The 21,366-nt window shown below is 38.0% G+C and overlaps 1 protein-coding gene across 5 annotated transcripts in view; it reads right to left on the bottom strand.

Moving 5' to 3' along the window:
• The window catches only part of nedd4l (NEDD4 like E3 ubiquitin protein ligase), a 464,330-nt gene that overhangs the window by 62,909 nt on the left and 380,055 nt on the right, over nt 1–21,366 (bottom strand). For 4 of the 5 annotated variants that reach the window (XM_060852432.1, XM_060852582.1, XM_060852658.1 and 1 more), the window contains 5 exons: nt 18,703–18,882; nt 14,305–14,376; nt 10,358–10,426; nt 2,669–2,800; nt 950–1,066 (listed from right to left, as the gene is read on the bottom strand). In XM_060852432.1, coding sequence (XP_060708415.1) covers nt 950–1,066; nt 2,669–2,800; nt 10,358–10,426; nt 14,305–14,376; nt 18,703–18,882 — 570 coding nt within the window. The remainder of the gene's footprint in view (nt 1–949; nt 1,067–2,668; nt 2,801–10,357; nt 10,427–14,304; nt 14,377–18,702; nt 18,883–21,366) is intronic. The other variant, XM_060852504.1, reaches the window with a different exon arrangement.

Here is a 21,366-nt window from a genome sequence, read left to right as displayed (position 1 = left end):
CCTGAACGTCTACAATATGTACTGCTGCATGCTTAAAAGGAGGAAGTTGTAGGATTTGCGAATGACAATGGAACAACAGCATTATTTACAAGTTGGAACGGCATTTGACTCGGAATGGAACTTTCAGATGGCGGAGTTCCCAATGCCTGCGCTTGCCCTTCCCTGAAGTAGAATTAAAGTTTCAAAGGTGCTAAGAAGCCTGGCAAACTGCTACAGGTAAAGGGTAAATCTACTCCACTTATATGTTGTAAAATTATTACATTTCACAATTGCATAATGATAATCAGGTTTTAGTACATTATAGTAAATTACTGAGAGAATGTTAAGTGTGATATTATACAGGAAGCATTGTGCTATTGAAAGCAGTATAATTTATCAGTCTCGAGTTCAAGTACTCTCAAGATTTCTTGCATACCACCCAGCTCCACTGACCGGCTTAGAAAATAATCATAAAAAGATGCTTTTTAAGTACATACTTAAGTAGACATTAAAGGTAAAAACAATAATTGCCAGAATCATCTGAAAACTTGCTATGTTAAAGATGACATTTGATACCCCAAATCCAAGATCTAAATTACAAATTCACATATTATTACACAGCTTTTATTTGAGCATCAAAATGGTTGTCATAGTTTTAATAAACACTGGTTGACTATTTCATTGACTGTATAAATACTATTCCAAATGAAATGTGCGTAACAGTTAATTTTGGTGAAAAAAAATCAGAAAAGCTTTCATTATGAGAGACAGTACATGCAAGAGCTGTTTTACAAAGAAAAGAAGATTATAATTATCACAGCTAAAGAATGCGAAGTAGATTAGCTGGGATACACAGCTGGATGAAAAGGCACACTAGCTGAAGAAAACAGGTAATGACGGAAGAAAGGAAAAAATGGAATGTTAGGGTGATTGAGAGTCTTGTACAGAAGCGAAGACACTCAACTCTCACCTCCAGTGGAGTTGATAAGGTTACTGTGGGTGAGCTGAGACTGCGAGGCCGCCTTATCTGAGGCTCGCTTAAAAGGCTGTTGCTGGCAGTTGGACCTGGTGCACCATCGTCTGCATGCTGGTAGTATGAAGAAGAATAAATTAGTAATTGACTCAGGAAGACTAGTTTTGTTGTTTAGGTTACAGCAGAATAAATGCTATTGAATGGTTCACAAATTCAAGCTTTAAATGCCATACAATTCACATTTGTAACACATGAAGTATTTAAAGGAGCAAAGTATTTAATCTAAATACATTTCTGGGCTCATTTGCTGTGGCTGGAAAAAGCTGAGCGTTTAGATTTTAGTCATTTCACATCATGTTGATTCCAAGTTTCCAGTGTTGAATTTATTGCTTTTTCGTCTTTTGAGAAAAATAGAAGGAGGTTGACATTGGTTGGAAGGCTGGCATTTGTTAGTGCTGCAATTTACTAAGGTAGAAATGCTTCCACAATGTTTTTAGACAAAGACTTCCAAGAATTTCAACTCAAACAAATGACATTGTATGTACTTCAGTCTAAATTCTTGTAAGGCCAAATTTAATTCCACAATTGAATATTGAGGATAATTGTATTAGAGGTAGGGAAGAAAATTACATTCTTAATGAAATAGTTATTGTAATTTCATTGTGATTTCCATGTAAAATAATTTTGGCAAGGCAGAAAACCAAATTGCCCTTGCCACTGTCACATTTAACGTTTCAACACAATTCTGCACTCTAAATTTGGGACATGTTTTTTTCTGCAAGTTTCATGGAACTTTTCATAAGAGAAAGTTATTATTTTACTTCCAGTTGCCAGGCCTAACAAATGGAAAATTAGGCGAGAGGTCAATTCAGCTACAAAATGAAAGTTGCACTCTACCTGACTTTTCAGATTCATCATTGTTTTGACTTCATCTACAATATTACATGCACAATACAACTTATGGTTTATACCAACAAAGATTAGAAACATTCCAAGTATGCAAGCTTACCTGTTTGGGACATTTTGTATGTTATTATGTTAATAATATCTTAACACCTCATACTAATCAAATTTTAATTTCCTCCCTGAAATATAGCTATATCCAAAGCATAACTTAATGGAAGGAGAGGTGATGGCCAAATTGTATTATCCCTGGACTACTAATCCAGAGACCCAAGTAATGTTCTGGGGACCTGCGTTCGAATCCCTCCGCAGAAGATGGTGGAATTTGAATGCAATAAAAATCTGTAATTAAAAATCTAACAATGACCATGAATTCAGTGTTGATTGTCAGAAAAAAACATCTGGTTTACTATTGTCCTTTAGAGAAGGAAACTGCCATCCTTACCTGGTCTGGCCTAAGTGACCCCAGACCCACAACAATGTAGTTGATTTGTAAGTGCCCTCCATGATGGGCAATAAATGTTGTTCTAGTCAGTGATGCCCTCATCCCGTGAATGAATAAAACATACACAATATTCTGCAGGGTCAATGTGCTCGCAGTTAACAACATTTAGATTACTATGCATATGGAACAATCATTTCGACACTGTCTTTGGCATCACTTGCAGTATCCTAAGTTAGAAAATCAGCTTCCACACAGAAAGCAGCACAAGTCCGACTGAACCAGCAAAGCAGCTCTGGAAAAAATAAATCAAAGTGTGCCGTTATCTCAATGTTGTCTTGCTCTTCACAGTTGTAGGACAGTCTTCGTACCTGCACAATTGGACGAGTCCAAGTAGTAGTTCTGTTGTTATGGTTTACATAATAGGAGCGTCCCTTTGTGTCTTTCCGCTCTTCCCATCCTGGTGGCAAGCCAGGTGTTGTGAGTATATAGGCTGCCGGTGACTGCTTGTGCAAGACGATTACATTTGTTAGCATCCAGACAGTATATATATTTATATGCTTAATCATTAGAGCTGAAATGAACAACAAATGGACAGCATAGCCCAACACCACAAAACAAAGCAGTTGTTCATAAATCTTATAGTCAAAGTTTTCATTTTCTACCTGAAATATAAAGACACTGATGGCTCAAATTCATGGTTTCAGAGACAATACAACATGCTTAAAGATAACAGTATTCAGATTATTACGCATGTAGAACAACTATTTTAAGTGTCTTAGGCATTACTTGCTGTAATCCGAATTGCAACAACACGTTGATGTCAATGATGATCTGAAAGAACAGTCAACAGCCTATGAAACCCTTCAGCTGCTTCATGAAAATGTAATATTTGAACTCTTCAGTGTAATATTTAAACTCAACTGCCTTGTTCTTTGTTTCTTGTAGTAATGTATGTTCCTGAATGCACCAAATTTGTTTTAGTACTTTGACATCTTTCTCTTTCCAATTATAACTTCCCAACAGGATATGAATAGATATTTGAAATAAAATAATTGAAAAGGTCTTGACAAAGTAAAGGGAGATGCAACTAAGTGGATAGCTCTCTGAGAGACCCTGTGCAGATAAGATTATCCAAAAGGCTTTATTATGTACATCCAACTGCTGGGCGTAATGAGCTTTCAAATATAATTTCACATTTCAATAAAAGTAAAATTTAAATTTACCTCAAGATGTACCTGATTAGTTAGAACAATATTGATAATCACTGTATTTCTATTATGGCTAAAGACTGTCATAATAGAAATTGAATACTGCTCAGTTCATTTAAAATAAAGTAAAATGCACGAGAGTAGGTTCTGTGGTTTTGACATGGGCAAATTACTTTTGCACAATTGTGTTGTCTCTCAAGTTCATGATTCTGAACATATCTACCAAAAAAAACTGAACAATTTATCACTTTTGCTATGACTAAAAGGAAAACTGATCACTAATATACCATAGCCAATTAATTCTTCTCTTGAATGCAATCACTGTTGTCATTTAGGCATAAAATAGCAGCCCATTTGTTGAGTCCCACAAGCAGCAAATGAAATGAATGATTAGTTAATCTATTTTGATAATGTAGCTGTTTTTGAATACTGCCTTGAGATCTTGTACATTCACCTCTACAGTCGGGTGGAGCAAGAATATAATCAGAGAAACATGCAGCTCAGTAAAAGACAAATAACCAACTGTCTGGCTGCTCCTTAAAAGAGCTAGCAAATTGCACCCCTTTCCTATTTTTTTTTCCATTTCAGATGTATATCTAATTCCTTTTGAAAGTTATTAGTAAATTTTCTTCCACAGATTTTTCCAGGAGTGAATTTCAAATCATAACTCATGGCATAAAAACTACTTAGGCTAATTTTACTAATTATCTTAATTCTGTATCATCTGGTTACTGAGCTTCCTGTCATTAGAAATAGTGTCTATTGATTATCAAAATAGCAACTCCATCAAATCTCCACTTAACATGGTTTAGAAATGAAAGTAATGCAAGAGTCACAGTCAACCTGATTTTACATCTTAATTAAAATAAAAACATTTTAGAAACAACAAGACCTCATTGTACAGGAGTCAACAAAAGGTGTGGGCAAAATGTTGAAATTAAAAAACACCCGAACTAGTGCTACTAAACTTTGCCTTTTTAGGAGTTTATCATTTCTATGGCAAAAGGCAGTAAGGAGGTAAGGAGTTCCATAGCCTTGATTACCTAGGGAACAATGAATACATGGCACAATAGGTCGTGATTTTGACAAGTGAGAAAAATGGTAGACATAAGAACGAACAAAGAAAGGTTCAGAGGATGAACGGCTGTTCCCTGCAAGAAAGGGAACATAATTCTGAGAATAAAGTTTTTTTTCTTGTCCTGTTCAGGGTTGTAAACAAGGTGTTAGAAATACTTGCAGCGCTGGTGTGCAGATGTAGCTGAAGGATAGAAAATAGTTAGCAAAGAGCTTCTAAAAAGCAGGAAATACTTGAAACGAAACATCAGTGACAAAGAGGACTACCACCTCTAACCTATTTTTCTTATCCATGATTAGGCTGGAAAGTTAAATCTGATACCATCGCTGCCAAATAAGTTGCATTTAAAACATCTCATTTATCTTTGAATAATATTATTAAAATAGAAAGTACAGCAGCAAAGGGGGACTGAGAGATATCACTATATTTAGTAACCCACATGAATATAGTTCTTCACAAAGCTTGATATATCTTAACATCAAAATTGCTTAATTTTACAAATAAAGAAATCACCAACACAAGTAAAGCTGTGTTTTAATTTCAACATATGTATAGCACCTTTTCAAAAATAAGAAAAAATATTTTTAACTTATGAGTGCAGAGCATATTTTAACAAAAAGCTTGGTTTATTAGCGCCAAGGTAATGCTTAATAATAGATTGACAGGCTGGTCACAATGCAGGAGGCAACTTGGTCTGCAGTTTGAAAGAGTCAGCCAGTACCACTTGCTGCCTTTTCCCTTCTATCCTGCAAATTTCTCTTTGGAGCGTATTCAATTCTATTGAAAGGTTTCAAATGTATCTGCCTCTATCACAGTGATAATCCAGATCCTAACCAATTCTTGTGTTAAAACTGAGTTTTTCCTCACCGTGCCATTATTTGTTTTGCCAATCACCTTACACCTGTCATTTTGAGCCAATGGAAAGTTATTCTCCTACTTGCTCAGTCCAGACCTCTCATGATTTGCATCACCTTTATTAAATAATCATTCAACTTATTCTTATCTATAAATAATAGCCTGAACTTTGCCAACCTAATCACATGCCTGAGGTCCCTCAAACCTGTAACCATCCTTATAAATCTTTTCAGCACCTTCATCATTGCCTTCATAACTGTCCTAACGTAGCGACTAGAATTAGATATATCTCAGTTGAGTTAACCCACTGTTTTATAAAGATTCAATATAACTTGCCTGTGTTTGTACTCTATGGTTCCATTTGTAATAACAAGACTCCCTCATGTTTATTGACCATTTTCTCAACCGACCTTGTTGACATCAATTTATACAAACATACACCTAAGTCTCTCTGCTCCTGCATGCATTTCAGAAATGCACCCTTCATTTGAAATTGCCTTTCATTCTTTGTACCAAGAAATGCTGCTATATGCCTCTCAACCAAAAAAAGGCACCACTCCATCTTCCATTTCTGTGATGTTGATTGAGCATAAATATTTGCAAGGACACATGATTAATTCCCCTGCCTTCCTAAGAAATTGTGTCGTGGGACCTTTTGCATCCTCCCAGTATGGCAGTCAGGATCTCTGCTTAATGTTTCACCAAAATGATGGTACCTCCAAAGTTTATCAATCCCTCACTTCTGCAACATAATTGTCAGGCTTGATTTTTGTACTCAAAATCCTGGAGTAAAGTTAAACTTGCAACCTTTAGACTCAAAAGCAAGACTGCTACCACCTAACTACAGTAGACAACTAACCAACAAATAAATAAGCTTACTGCTAACAAAAAAGAAATTTTGGGGAAATGTTTTTATCTTGCATTCATCAGGACATTTGCAAGAATAGCAATGTAAAAGGAGAATATCATTATATAATAAATGATAAGACAGTGTTGATTGGTTGAAAAGTGAACTCTAAATGATAAAATCATTGTCATGGAGAATATACCAATTAAATGATAACTGATATTCGGCTGCCAAGCTTTCCTTAAATTTAAACCACACAGGTTGACTATGATTTCAGAAAGGGCTGTTGAAATACAGGTAAATAACACAACAAAAAGCCTCTAGAATCTTAAGATTTAGAAAATCAGCATAGAGTAGAAAAATAAAAAAATAATAAAATAATACAAAATACTAACAACTACAATTTAGATAATTGAGAAAAATTTAATGTGTCTGATTATCAAAGGGGAATTCAAGTCATAGAGAACCACAAAGTTTCATTACATTGATTTTATAAATACAAAACTTTTGTTGTGCAAAGAGTCTTATGATGTGGACGTCACTTTTACTTGATTAGAGACAGGATATAATAGGTTTATAAAATTAGAAACATCTATGTTGATGAGCAAGGAACAATCTGGCTCTGATTGGAGAGTGACTATGATTCTGAATTTAACAATTTATTTTGCAGCAAGTGTATGGGGATTGAGAACAAGTCTTTGCACAGAGGTGACTGGAGGACAAAGAATAAAGAAGAACAAAGAAAATTTACAGCCCAGGAACAGGCCCTTCAGCCCTCCAAGCCTGAGCCGATCCAAATGTACTGTCTAAACCTGTCGGTCAATTCCTAAGCATCTGTATCCCTCTGCTCCCCACCTACTCATGCAGCTGTCCAGACGCATCTTAAATAGAGCATATTTCAATAGGAATTGATTAAGATAAAAACTATTGTTAAGGGAGAACTGGATAACTATTTGATGCAGAAAAATGATATCACAGTACAGGGTTAAAGCTAAGCGAAGGGAATTTTAAAAAGTTGCTCTAGCAAAGACCAGCACAGACATGATGCTTCAAATAGTATTTTTCTGTGTTGGAAATGTGCTGCTCATGATCATTCTCAGTGAAGAAATTAAATCCAGCTGATTTGTCTTCCTTATCCTCCATGATCTCCAGTAGTTGGGACCACAACAAATACTATTAAAAAGATAACAGGCAAAGATCTAGCCATGCTAATCTGAAAATACCCATTCTTGTCTGATCCTGGAAGCTAAGCAATCTCAGGCCTATTTGTACTTGGGCGAGAGACTACCTGGAAAAATGGGGTGCAGTGTCTCTACTTCTCTACGAGACAATCCAGGTTCAAGCCTCACCTGCTCCAGAAATATGTTATAACATCTGAGCAAATTGATCAGAAAATGTCTACATAGGTTGCCAATAAAAGGATTAGAAGTGAGATCTGAGTACTGATCTCCTGGAATATATATCCATCCTTAAATGTTTCTTCAAATCAAAACAGCAACTTACTAAACTCAGATTATTAATAATGGTAGACATTGCAGCAAATAATGGAACACTATAAATATCACACTTTAAACATTCAGTGAAAACATCTGACCATCAATAACTGAACTCTATACAATTTAAGTGTGAATATTTATAAAAATAAATTAAGGTGTGCATATATTTATTTTAGACCAAGGATGTTTACAATGATCAACAATATTTATAAAAGTAATGGGAACAATAAAGGCAACTTAGGATGGTATATAACATAAGTAGTCAGACTGGTAAATGTGCCAGCTCTTTATCAGTTACAATTCTGTGTGAGATGGACCTGCAAAACAGAGAAACTGTTCTGAACACATGATCATCTACAGCTGTAGGAAGACCAGAGATTACAAATTTATCTTCAGATTCTTGACCCATATCTGCCCCTTATTTCTGTCTACCCAATATTGCCAAATCCTACCAGATATCGGATAGGTTTCAAATCTTGCTTTTACAAATTAGTAGTCATAGAGGTGCACAGCACAGAAAGAGACCATTCGGCAAACAGATATCCTAAATTAATCTAGTCCCATTTACCTGCATTTAACCCATATCCCTCTAAACCCTTCCTATTCATTTACCCATTTGGTCCATCACACACAGAATTGTAACCAAGAATGAGCACCTTTACCAGCCTGACAACTTATATCATATATCTTCCTAAGTTGCCTTTATTGTTCCCATTACTTATACAAATATTGTTCACCATTATAAACATCCTCAGTCTAAAATGAAAGTATGCACACCTTCATTTTATTTTCATCAGTATTCACACTTCAATTTGTATACAGTTCAATTGTGGACAGTCAGAGGTTCTCATAGAACATAACAGCGCAGTACAGGCCCTTGACGTTGTGCCGACCTATCATACCAATCTGAAGCCCATCTAACCTACACTATTCCATGTACATCCATATGCTTGTCCAATGACGACTTAAAGGTACTTAAAGTTGACGAATCTACTACCATTGCAGGCAAAGCATTCCATACCCTTACTACTCTCTGAGTGAAGAAACTACCTCTGACATTTGCCCTATATCTATCACCCCTCAATTTAAAGCTATGCTCCCTCATACTCGCTGTCACCATACTTAGAAAATCTCACTGGATGTTTAAAGTGTGATATTTATAGGAAAGGGGTTCTGTTTCCAGGATGACTAATTTCACCTTAGAAATTCCCAGAAGGCCTCTTTTTTTTTCAAAGACTGCAATTTCTCCACCCATTTGGTCGACAATGCCCTCCAGCTCATCTGCTCCACTTCCTGCACCTCCACCTTTGACCCCTACTCCTCCCATTCCACCAAGGACATGAGGTCCTAGGCTTCCTCCATCGCCAAACCCTAACGACCCGATGCCAGGAGGAAGAACACCTCATATTCCGCTTTGGGACCTGCAACCACATGGGATCAATGTGGATTTCACCATTTTCCTCATTTCCCCTCCCCCCATCTTATCCCAGTCCCAAGCCACCAACTCACCACCGCTCTCTTGACCTGTCCATGGTCTTTCCCATCTATCCGCTCCACCACCACCTCCCTCACCTTCATCTACCTAACAAATTCCCAGCTACCTCCCCCTCAGCCTCACTCCCATCCCATTTACCTCTCAGCCCCCTGACCCTGCAGCCTCATTCCTGATGAACAGCATATGCCAGAAACGTCAATTCTCCTGCTCCTCGGATGCTGCCAGACCTGCTGTGCTTTTCCAGCAACACACTCTCGATTCTGATCTCCAGCATCTGCAGTCCTTATTTTCCCCTTGCCTTTTAAATGTTGTAGTTGTACCAGCCTCCTCCACTCTCTCTGGCAACTCATTCCACATCCGCACCACCATCTGCATGAAAAAGTTGCCCCTTAAGTCCCTTTTATATCTTTACCCTCTCACCCCAAACCTATGCCCTCTAGTTCTGAACTCCCCCACCCCAGGCAATACACCTTGTCTCTCTACCCTATCCATGTCCCTCATGATTTTATAAACCTCTACAAGGTCACTATCAAAGAAACTATGCTGGAATCATACATGATACCACTCTCCACTAGTACCTCTCATACTTACTAATTAAACATCAGCTTTCTTTTCCCATTCACACCCTAAATAACTTAATACATACAATCTCAAAGCGTTATGACCCTTATTGTACTTCCTTAAACTTAAGATCTATCATATTATGATCAAATCCTTTTATTTTCAATGCTTGTTTTTATCAATGTTTGATATAGTTAGCAAGCTCGTGTAGGACAGGTTTGACAACAACAGTATTAGCTTGGAGAGGCCAGTGAGTCGTGCAGTTTCAAGGTACCGATTTCATTGTGTTTACACTAATTTAGTTCAGCTCAGTTAGTATTCTGCTTCAAGTCAATATTGTTTTCGTTAGTGAAAATAGTGGAAAGGCTGAATACTAAAATCAAAAAGAATGATCATAATTCTTTGCAACTAATTGATTTGTGAAAGTGATCCATCAGACAGTGAAATTCTCCAGAAAACTATTGCTTAACAAATACATTTGTGTTTAAAAAAATGCTATTTTTGGTACTGAATAAATTACCGTCAGTTCATTTGGTTGTTCACTGCCAGTAACAGTTGAAGAACGAGGTCGTCGCGTTTGGGCAGCCTGCTGATAAATCATAATTTTTTTATACTTTACCAAATAAAACTTCTGAAGCATAATAAATAGGATGAATTCAGGGCTAAGAATTAAGCATTGATTTTTGAATGGGGAACATTTAAAAACATTAAAAGTAATAGAAATTATCTTTTAAAAAAAGTCTGACAGAAGGAACTTGAACACAATTTCTGTACTTAAGTTTTCATGTCAGTGAACCAGTATCTATTCTAGAATTAAACTTGTAGGAAACTAATTTTCCTACATCGCATTTTTTAAACAGTGGTTCTGTGTCAACTGAGTGTGATGCCACGACAAAAGCTTTATTGACATCTGTGTAATGACATCTGAGTAATGGCATCTAGTCTGAAGTAAATAATGTCGAGCCCAAAGCCACAGTTTAGTATATGCAGATAAAAAAATGAGGATCCTATTTTTATTTTTAAGTGAGATGAACACAAAAATAATACTTGTCAAGCAACTTGCACAATCTCATGGAATATTACACATTTAGGTTTCCTTAAACAGTTGGAAAAATTCCAAATTGTCAGATTATAAATTCAGAAGAGGATCATTAACAATGTGAATCCTGTTAGCCCATAAGTCAACACATGTATAGAATAGGTTATTACATTACTGTATCACTGAATATATGGAGAGTATCTTGCAACAGACAATACCAGGTGATCCCACAACCAACAGATCAGATCTAAGCTCTGCACACAACCAACTGTAAATGATGTTGGATGAATTAACAATTAACATGAGGAGGTGACTTCACAAATATTCCCATCCTCAACAATGGGGTAGCCCATAACACAAGTTCAATAGATAAGGCTGAAGCAATTGCAACAATCTGCAGTCAGAAGCCCAGATGATATATTTCAGCCTCCTCCATAGGTCCACAGAATCATAAATGCCAGTCTTCAAGCAACTCAATTAAAATAACATCAAGAACTGATGAAGAGACTGGACACTGCTAGGCTATGACCCCTGACAACATTATTGAAGACTATGACTCTATGACCCAAAACAAACTGCTTGTTACATCAGCAACCATGGCATCTATCGGATTATATGGAAAATCATGCACATACGTCTTGTTCACAAAAATCCAACCTGGCGAACAACTATCTTATTAATAGAATTTTGATTTTCAGCAATGTGACTGAAGGTGTTGCTATTAAACAGCATTTGCAAATGGATAAACTGCTCACTAAAGATCAGTCTGCAGTCTGCTCGTGCCATTTAGCTCCGGACCACATTATAGCCTCGACCAAAACAGATGAAACGGCTGAACTTCACCAACGAAATGATAGTGACTGCTTTTCATTTTAAGGCAGCATTTACTCAGTGTTGTTACAATCTGGAATCCATGGCTTGGGAGAATGGTGAAGACAGATTCCACAGGACATCTCAAAAGGCAATTTGAAACAAAATACATAAAATTATGAGGGGCATGGATAGGGTGGCAAGTCGGAGTCTTTTTCACAGGGTGGAAATGTCAAATACTGTGGGGAATAGTTTTAAGCTGAAGTTTAAAGATGTGTGAGGCAAGTTTTCTCTTGTTTACACAGAGAGTGGGAGGTGCCTGGAACATATTGTCAAGGCAGGTGGTAGATGCAGGTATGATAACAACATTAACGAAGCATTTAGATAAAAAAAAAATGAACTGACAGGGAATAGAGGGTTACGGAACATGTGCAGGCAAATATGATTAATTTATAATGGGCATCATGGTCGACAGCAGCATCACTTCTTTTCCTGTTTGTTGTATGACCCTGAGTAGACCATTCAGCCCTTCGAGCCTGTTCTGCCTTTCAATATAATCATGGCTGATCATCCAACCCAGTTTACCTTATTTGCACCTTCTCCCATGCTCTTTGATCCCTTTGGCCTAAAGAACGATGCCTACCTTCTTCTTGAAAACATTCAATGTTTTGGTTTCTAATGCTTTCTGTGGTGAAGAATTACACTACTCTTTGGGTGAAGACTTTTCTCACCTCAGTCCGAAATGGACTACTGCATATACCAAACACATGAACCCGGAGTCTGGGTTCCTCAGTCAATATGAACACCCTTATGTTTACCGTCTCTTCTTGTCAAGAATTTTATGGGTTTCTATGAGATTCCTCTTCATTCTTCTAAGGTCCACGAAATCTGTCTGGTATACCATTCTTGCACTCCTGCCAAATCTAGAACATCCTTCCTCAAACATGGAGACAAAAGTTGCACACAGGTGCAGTCTCACCAATTGCACAAATCCTGTATACTTGAATCCTCTCACTACCATGTGCCGTCTTCACCGTCTGCTGCACCTACGTGCTTACTTTCATTGACTGGTGTACAGGGACACCCAGGCCTCAATGCAGCTCCCCCTTTCCCAATCTATTGTCACTCAGTTAATAATCTGCCTCACATTTTCATGGTTTCAATGCTTGAAAGCAAATGTCTCTCTCAGTCAGCTTTGATGGGGAATAGAAACAGAAATAAGCAAGTGTGAAATTTTCTGCCGCTTACTTGCTCTTGTAGTCACAGCATTTATACGGCTAGTCTGGCTCAGTTTTTGGTCAAGACAGTGGAACTAGTGCAATGAGTTGGATGATCACCCACCATTTCTGTGGAGACCAGCTCAGCCTATCAGCCAGCCTTTGGCCACAGAACCTCAGAAATGATATCATGACTTTAGAGAGAGGGCATAACTGCAGGGCTGGAACAAAGCAGGTACCTGGACGTGGCTGCCTATGACAGAAAGTGCAGGCAACTTGCAAGGATCACCCTCTTATAAACACACCCAAAGCAGGTGTCTTGAGCTGCCTTGTCCATGGAGAATTCTTCAATGGTATAGTACCTTGGCAGTTTTTAAATTTGAAATAAGTGTTAAAGCTGTAATAGTAAGTCCCTTATAGTGAAGATGCTCTCTCTTTCCCTCCCCTGTAATAGTAGGCTGCAGCTCCTTCAGGGCTGGAGGGCCTCCAGTTGGTTGTCTAACTTTAAGAGTCCACCTCAAATTATTTTGGTCTTCGCACCACTAAATGGCAACTTCAACAAAATCAATGTCAAGTTACCGCGCTCAAACTGAACAGGACTGAGAGCAAGCTTGATTTCGGGTCCCAACAGAGCCCTGCCCGATATTTCAGATGTAGAAAACACAGAACAATTCAGACTCTCAGTTAACAGCTCCACCACGAAATCTGATGATGACAGATTGACTATTTCAGTGAGTTAGTCTCAATTTAGGGACATTTACATTTATCTTTTGGTTACTGTCTGGCCTCTGCTCATGGAACACCTTTTCTGCTTACAAAATTGAACATGCTATGATTTACAGATTTTATGTTCCAATGCAGAATGTCTCTTGAAAATACATCTGAACATGTTCCTGATCACCTTCTCCAAATTTCCTGATACCTTGGTTTTTCTGTGCTTCATGTTGTTCTGCAGCGTTTAATTTGGCTACAATGCTGTCCCAACTTTCTCTTTTCAATTTCTCACCAACCTCTGAAGCCCCAAAGTCTCCATGGAACAAATCAGTTGCCTCTACTAGCTAAGAATAATTTTCACTCCAGTTTCTATTCATTGTGGAGTCATATGCCATCATGTTCAATCTTTGTTCCAGAACTTCATTTATTTCTGGAGAGCTAACAGTTCAGAGTTTCACAGAAGAAAATTGACTCCAGTGTAACGATTGCCTTTTAAAAATAAATCAATTTTTACAGACAGGAACTTTTACAGCTGTAGTGAGCAGAGATGTCTAGTGGGAGTCCAGCTTCATTAAAGAAAGAATAAGGTATTGCGTAGTCTCCAAAGATAGGCCTTGCAAGAAAATCTCAAAATGAAAACCATTTAGATAGATAGGAGAAAAACTAGAAATTGCAAAACTTATTTACCATTGATGCTTGAGCATGTTCTCCAACACCATCTGTTACACTACAGGAACGTAGCCTCGCAAGAGATTCACCCTGAGAAGTATAACAAAATGTTAAATTTTATGAAGACCAGTTGTTTTTTTCATGAACAACATTGCTGCAGTGGTAACTAATCTACACCTTTTCTTATGCTGTAGTATTGTATTTGATTGCATTAAATACTGCAAATACTGCAGCCACAGGAAGGGTCAGAGAAAATGTTTTTTTGATCTATACATATCTAAATTCCCATCCAGCAATGAACAAAAACTGCAAGCTTTCACTTCTTTTTACTCTACTTCTGTTCAGTATGCAAGCACTATTGAAAATCCATCAAAAATCTTTCTCTAATGACTGAAATTAGATTTGAACGATTTATTAATGTCACCTTTAGTTGAACACTGATGGCACAAAACTAACTCTAGTTACTGATGCAGACTTTTGAGAGTGGTAACACCATACAATCCAATTAATCCGCTTAGAATTAAAAAAAACAATTAACTGATGTGTGGCAACATAAACAACTTTACCTTTCAAAAGCTAAATCAAAATCTAAAGTTCAACAACATTTTTTTAAAAAAATTGTTTTATGAGATTTTCTTTAATAGGTGCTTTGAGCATTCCAAGATGCCAGCTTCATCTGAAGAACACATGCCTGTAAAAGGTACCAAATATTTTCCAAAGCTTCCAAGAAATCCTCAAAGTGAAAACAATGATGATTAGAACACAAACTAAAAATCATTAGAATTCTCATGATGCTTGAGCATTCTCTGCAATTGGTACAGGCATTGGGTATTCTAAAGTGATTCACAATTTTCAAAATCTCAATTTTTCATTAGGTAGTATATGCTACTTGATAGGTGTATTCGTTGAGAAGGTGCATCCTTTCACCAGTCAGTGCAGAAATGCTGACAGCTACGACTCTGTTTGAAGAACTACTATTTGGCCATAGCACTTGAGGATGGCTGAGATTCTGTCCCAACTCAAGGAAAATAAATAATTTGATGGGAAAAAGAGTAGCAGCAGAATGCAAAGAATAGCAATTTTCATTGAACTGGTCTTTGATGAGTGTTAAAAGCCTGAGTAGATGCCCGAGTTGGATAGAACAGGAAAGTTTTACATGGGTTGAGCTGTCCCATTTCAGCTGAGCAGGATAATGGCACAACTGCAGGCAGAAAAACTTGGAGTATGATCATGCAGACTTTAATGGGGCTTCCACACCTGATTTACTTCAGCATTCACAGACTGCCAATGAATGGATGTTAGCATCAAGAAGAACAAAATCTAGTTTGTCTGCTGACATTACAATTATGTTTTACACATGTACGTTTTGGTGAAATGTTGAAGAATGTCTAAAAGTCATGGCATTGTACTCAGCAGGAAGGACTCAGTTATTTTTCAATAATTTAAACTTGATCAAGTCATTTGAAGAACCATTTTCTGCTTTATTGGGATTAATTGTAAAACACTTCTTTCCATACAGAATATGCAAACTACCCAGCTCAAAATTCACTGCTTTATGGTGGTTTGTTGATTCAAATTTAAATAAACTTGGCTGAACAGATGGGAAACTGCTTTAAAGGTAAAATACTTTTTTCCAAAAGACACCCAGTCATGTGTCAAAAAGCTTACTTTTGTAACTTGTGTCGACCATAAGATATAGATGCAGAATTAGGCCATTCGGCCCACTGAGTAATCTCTGCCATTTGATCATGGCTGATTCAATCAGGATGGCACGGTGGTTAGCACTTTGCCTCTCAGTGCCAGGGACATGGGCTTAATTCCAGCTTTGGGTGGCTGTGTGGAGTTTGCATGTTCTCCCCACGTTTGTGTGGGTTCCCACTGGTTGCTTCGATTTCCTCCCACAGTATAAAGATTTGCAGGTTAGGTAGACCAGCCATGCTAACTTGCCCCACAGTGTCCAGGGATATGCAGGCTAGGTGGATTGGCCTTCACTAATGCAGAGTTATGGCAATAGGATAGAATGGTCTTTGGGGGATGGGCTAAATGGTCTCTAACTGCACTGTAGAGATTCTGTGATATATTTCTCAATCCTATTATTCTGCTTTCTCCCCATTACCCTTGATTCCCTTACGAATCACACACCTAGCTATCTCGGTCTTAATGACTTGTCCTCCAATGGACTCCAATGATTAAACATCCTCTGAAAAAATTCCTTCTCCTCATCAGTATAGACTTGGGATCATTATTTTCAGTATGTTGTTTCAGATATTGGAGAGTCCCACATAGTTGTTTTAGCTGAAGGATATTGACAAGTTTTGGAAATGTACAAATTTATCAGGTGGGATATTTGGGATGGTCTTAAATCACTTGGAGGTGACACGACATACTGCAAGTAGATGCTCAAATTGCTCTATTTGTACCATATTATCTTGGTAAGTAAAGAGGGACAATCTGTTATAAAAGGGGTATGATTATGACATTTTAAAGCACAAAACAGAAGATGATACATAGTGATATCAGTAAGATGACCATCACTTTTGAAGAAGTCAATTAGGAACTGAGCATAAAAACATGGACTATTTGTCATTTGGTACACAGAACACCAAAGACAAAAAAAGAGAACTTCAGTCAATAAAACACAACAAAAATAAGGTGCGCAGTCAATCAGAAATGGAAGTTGGTGTCCAAGAGTAGAATGACTTAAAACCACTGGATTTATTGATCATTTTTTTTTGTACCTACGGTAAATATAATAAATTCTGGAATATCTGTCAAAACATACTTGTACCTGAATGGTCACTGTAACTATTCAGGCCCAGCATGGCTTGCTCAACTCTGTCTATGATTGTAATTGACTTCTATCTTACAATTCAAGTTAAACCTCACAAATCAGCAGAAAATTGAAGGAGAAGAAAGTTGGCAAAAAAAAAGCAATGTACCAGGTTTTTATTCGCAGAACTTCAGAGAGTAGCTACAGTGACGTTTTGCTCCACCCTTTAGCTGAAAGCAATTTTGTATACAAAATTGTTAAATGTGAGCTGGTAACAGCAACATAAGAGAGACAGAGCATCGGAGATCCAAGTGAATCAGGCAAACAACAAGGAATTTAATTAGTTCAGAACTTAAGTATCACAAATTAAATGATGGGATCGACTTACAAGGGGGTGAATTCAAAGTCAAAAAGGTACAGAAATTAAGAATGTGAACTTGAGTTTGGATTAAGAGCAGAGAGAGAGAGAGAGAGAGAGAGAGAGAGACAGACAGACAGACAGTAAGGTAGGAAAAGTAAGGAAAACCATCTTTAAATTGGACACTGCTAAAACCTCCCTGAAAAAATTTAAAAATATGAAGGACTGAGAATCGACTCACTAACATTGTCATTTTGTTAGAATGGTACTTACATATAAAATTAGTTGAGAAAAATGCCTGCAATGAACTTAAAAGCAACTTCACAGTAATCATAGGGTAATGTTATTTATGCAAAACTAATGGTGGAGTTGGACAACTAGGACAATAACATTTGTATGAACAAATGTAATCGTTCATCTGCTTCTTGATTGAAGTCGTTGCATGGCAATGTGAAGACAAGCACCCTCAGCCACGTGGTTATTTTAGAAGAAAATTCAAGTCCAATACAGTATTTGGCATATCATACCTCAGCCTCTACTCACCTCCCATATACATATTCTATCAAAAACAGCATGCGGAAATCAATGTTCTAACTTATTTTATTAAGTCCAATGAAGGGGAGTTTTCACACCCCGATTGCTGTTTGTATTAAGATCACAAATGACCAACAACAAATTTGGGGTATGTTTGAGCCATCTACATACATCATTAGATTCAATATGCTAATTTTAAAATTATCACAATAAATAAAAATCATGGTGGTATACTGAAATCTTTTGCTCTGCTTCAAACGACTCTCGGTGTAACACTGACCTACAACCCATCCTACTTCGTATCTTAGGGAACATTTTTTTCTCTCTAGAAAATGGTGATATTAATAGGAGACAGAAATGTCAACAAGAAAAAGTTGAGACATAACAGTTGTATGCCTGTATGTTGAGGTAAATAATGTATTGGCAGTGTGTTCAAGAATGCAAGACTCTTGCGGCTCACAAAACATTTGTGAACAACAAATGTTCCACCTGCAATGCATTGCTACGGCTGACATGATTCCAAACCAACATCACTTAGTCCACTTTTAAGTTAGATGGAAATAATTGCATGAGGCAGCGGTCCTTGTGTGGAGCATGGCATAGAAAATCATGAGACAGAAAGCCCAATTATCTGTTCGTTAAAAGACTGTGGGATGTTATAATAAAAATGATGTGATCCAACAAAAGCAAAATCACAACAAAATAAAATTTAAACAATAATCTTCAATATTATTGTTGAAGCAGTCATACTCACAGTAGGTGGACCAATTTGTTCCCCATTTGACTCCGCAGCAACTTGCAATCTTCTATTGAGCTCATCGGAAAGATCTGGAGGACTGCTGTCGGTTGCACTTGGTGGAGTGGTAGAAGGTGGCAAAGATTGGAAGATTTGATCATTATCAAGAATCAATTCTTCAGAGATGGGTTCCCATGGCTGCACATTAAAACAAATCAGTAACATTTTCTAACAAGAAAGAGTTTAGATTTTCCAAACAGCTTCCTTTGATAACCTAATTTATCCGAACTCAGAGATTTCAAACAATACCCCACTGCATTGATACAAGGTATATATCTGTACACTGGTAGCATTACTCATCAAACAATGGCATCTGTACTCAGTCATTAATGTGACTGAGTGCCATTCTGATTTGAGTATCTATGTTTTCAAAGGTGGGATGAGAATGTCTGAGGGAGCTTTGATTCCCAAATCCATTCAGCCCGAGTTGATCAAAGTGCAACTTTTGGCAGCTCATCAGCAATAGGATAAGGGCATCTTTCTTGCAATGTCTCAAACGTTGTGCCAATTAGTCATCATTACTTAGACCAGACACCATTTTTAATGTGCAATATATATTTACAAAAAAAAAACATTAGCTCCTGAGACATGAGCATTACTGGTAAGGTCAGCATCTGTTGCCCACCCCTCACTGCCTTAGACATGGTGAAGCTGAGCCACCGTCACCTTCTTGACTGCTGCATTACTGTTGGCAGAGACACATCTACAACAGTGTTAGGAAGAGAGTTTCAAGACCTTTAAAACTGTCATGAGATCAGGAGCTGAGTGGCCCTGGCAGAACCCTAACTGAGCTTTAGTGAGCAGGTTAATGCTAAAGCAACCTCTCTATCACTTTACTAATGATCAAGAGGAGTCTAAGGGACTGCAATTGGACTTTTTGTGGACCAGACAGCTGATAGACACAGCAATTTTCCACATTGTCCGTTTTGCATAGATATCAGCTTTATTGTTTGAAACAACCTGATTAGGGGTGCAGCTAGTCTGGGAAAATGTCATCAATTTTATTGCTGCAAGGTTGTTAGGGACTTTGCAGTATCCATGGCTGTGTGACAATGAATCATGATTTTAATAGGATAAGCTGACTAATTTTCACTTAAGCATTTTGCAAACAGTTTGATTACTGTTTAGACTGACTTGCATTTTATCATGTCAGAAGGAAAAAGGAAGCATATGTAAGGTCTAGGAGGATGGGAACTGATGAAACCCTTAAAGTATATAAGGAAAGTAGGGAAGAACTTAAATAAGGAATTAGAAGGACTAAAGAGGGTCATGAAAAGTCATTAGTAAACAGGACTAAGGAGAATCATAAAAAAGGCAAGAGTGTAGCCAGGGAAAGGAAAGGACAATGGAGGAAAGTTATGTGTGATGTCAGACGAGGTAGGTGAGATCCTAAATGAATACTTTGTGTCAGTGTTCACCAAAGAGAAGGAATTGATGGAGAATGATCTCAGAGAAGAGAGTGTCAGGTTTCTAAGCCAAGTTGCTATTAAAAAGGAAGAGGTGCTATCCATCTTAAGAACGTACTAAAGTAGATAAATCCCAGGGACTGATGGAATTTATCCCAGAAGAGTGAGCGAGGCAAGAGAACAAATTGCTGGAGCACTGACAGACATCTCAGTATGCTCTTTAGCCACAGGTGAAGTCTCAGAGGACTGGAGAATAACCAATGTTGTCCCATTGTTTAGAAAGGGTAGCAGGGATAATCCTGGAAATTACAGTCCTCTGAGTCTCATGTTGGTGGAAGGGAAATCATTGAAAAAGATTCTCAGGGACAGGATCTACAGGGAATTTAGAAGCAAATGAACTTATTTGTGATAGATAGCATGGTTCTGTGCAGGGGAAATCATGCCTCACTAAATTGATCAAGTTTTTTGGAGGAGGTGATGTGGGAGAAAATCCGCTTCCCTGTCCACCCACAGCATGGTCACAAAGAGCACAAGGAACCATGTCTGCCTCAGCCACTACAGAAACTACCCAGAGTGCATCAGCCTTGACCAAATAGGCTAAGACACAAGGCAGCAAACAAGAGATGACTCAGGCCACTTCCAGACGGGGGAATACACTTCCTGAGATGGCCCGACAGTAGACTTCCTAGCTGCAGAAGCCCCAGGGACAGCCTCACTCCTCACACATACTGAAACTTCACAAAGGATGCTCAGACTGAAAGGCTGAAAATGTGTTGCTGGTTAAAGCACAGCAGGTCAGGCAGCATCCAAGGAACAGGAAATTCGACGTTTCGGGCCGGAGCCCTTCATCAGGAATGATTCCTGATGAAGGGCTCCGGCCCAAAACGTCGAATTTCCTGTTCCTTGGATGCTGCCTGACCTGCTGTGCTTTAACCAGCAACACATTTTCAGCTCTGATCTCCAGCATCTGCAGACCTCATTTTTTACTCAGACTGAAAGGTACCAAGGTACCTTATTTGCAGATTAACCACAATGGGAACGCATTGATGCCAGGATGAGAAACATTAGCACCTACTCTCCCAGAGAATCGGAATCTCTGAACTCAATCACGGACTGATTGCTGCTACCGGATGGCTGATTGTCCTCCCATTGATTGTATTTTTTCACTCTTGATTGTACTGTAATTCACACAGATTGCTGTACCCTTGTAAAACCA

This window comes from Hemiscyllium ocellatum, chromosome 1 (genome assembly GCF_020745735.1).
Source record: "Hemiscyllium ocellatum isolate sHemOce1 chromosome 1, sHemOce1.pat.X.cur, whole genome shotgun sequence".
In the NCBI taxonomy this organism is placed as follows: domain Eukaryota; kingdom Metazoa; phylum Chordata; class Chondrichthyes; order Orectolobiformes; family Hemiscylliidae; genus Hemiscyllium; species Hemiscyllium ocellatum.
The sequence above is the reverse complement of the archived record's forward strand: the minus strand, read 5'-3'. Positions and strand labels throughout refer to the sequence as shown.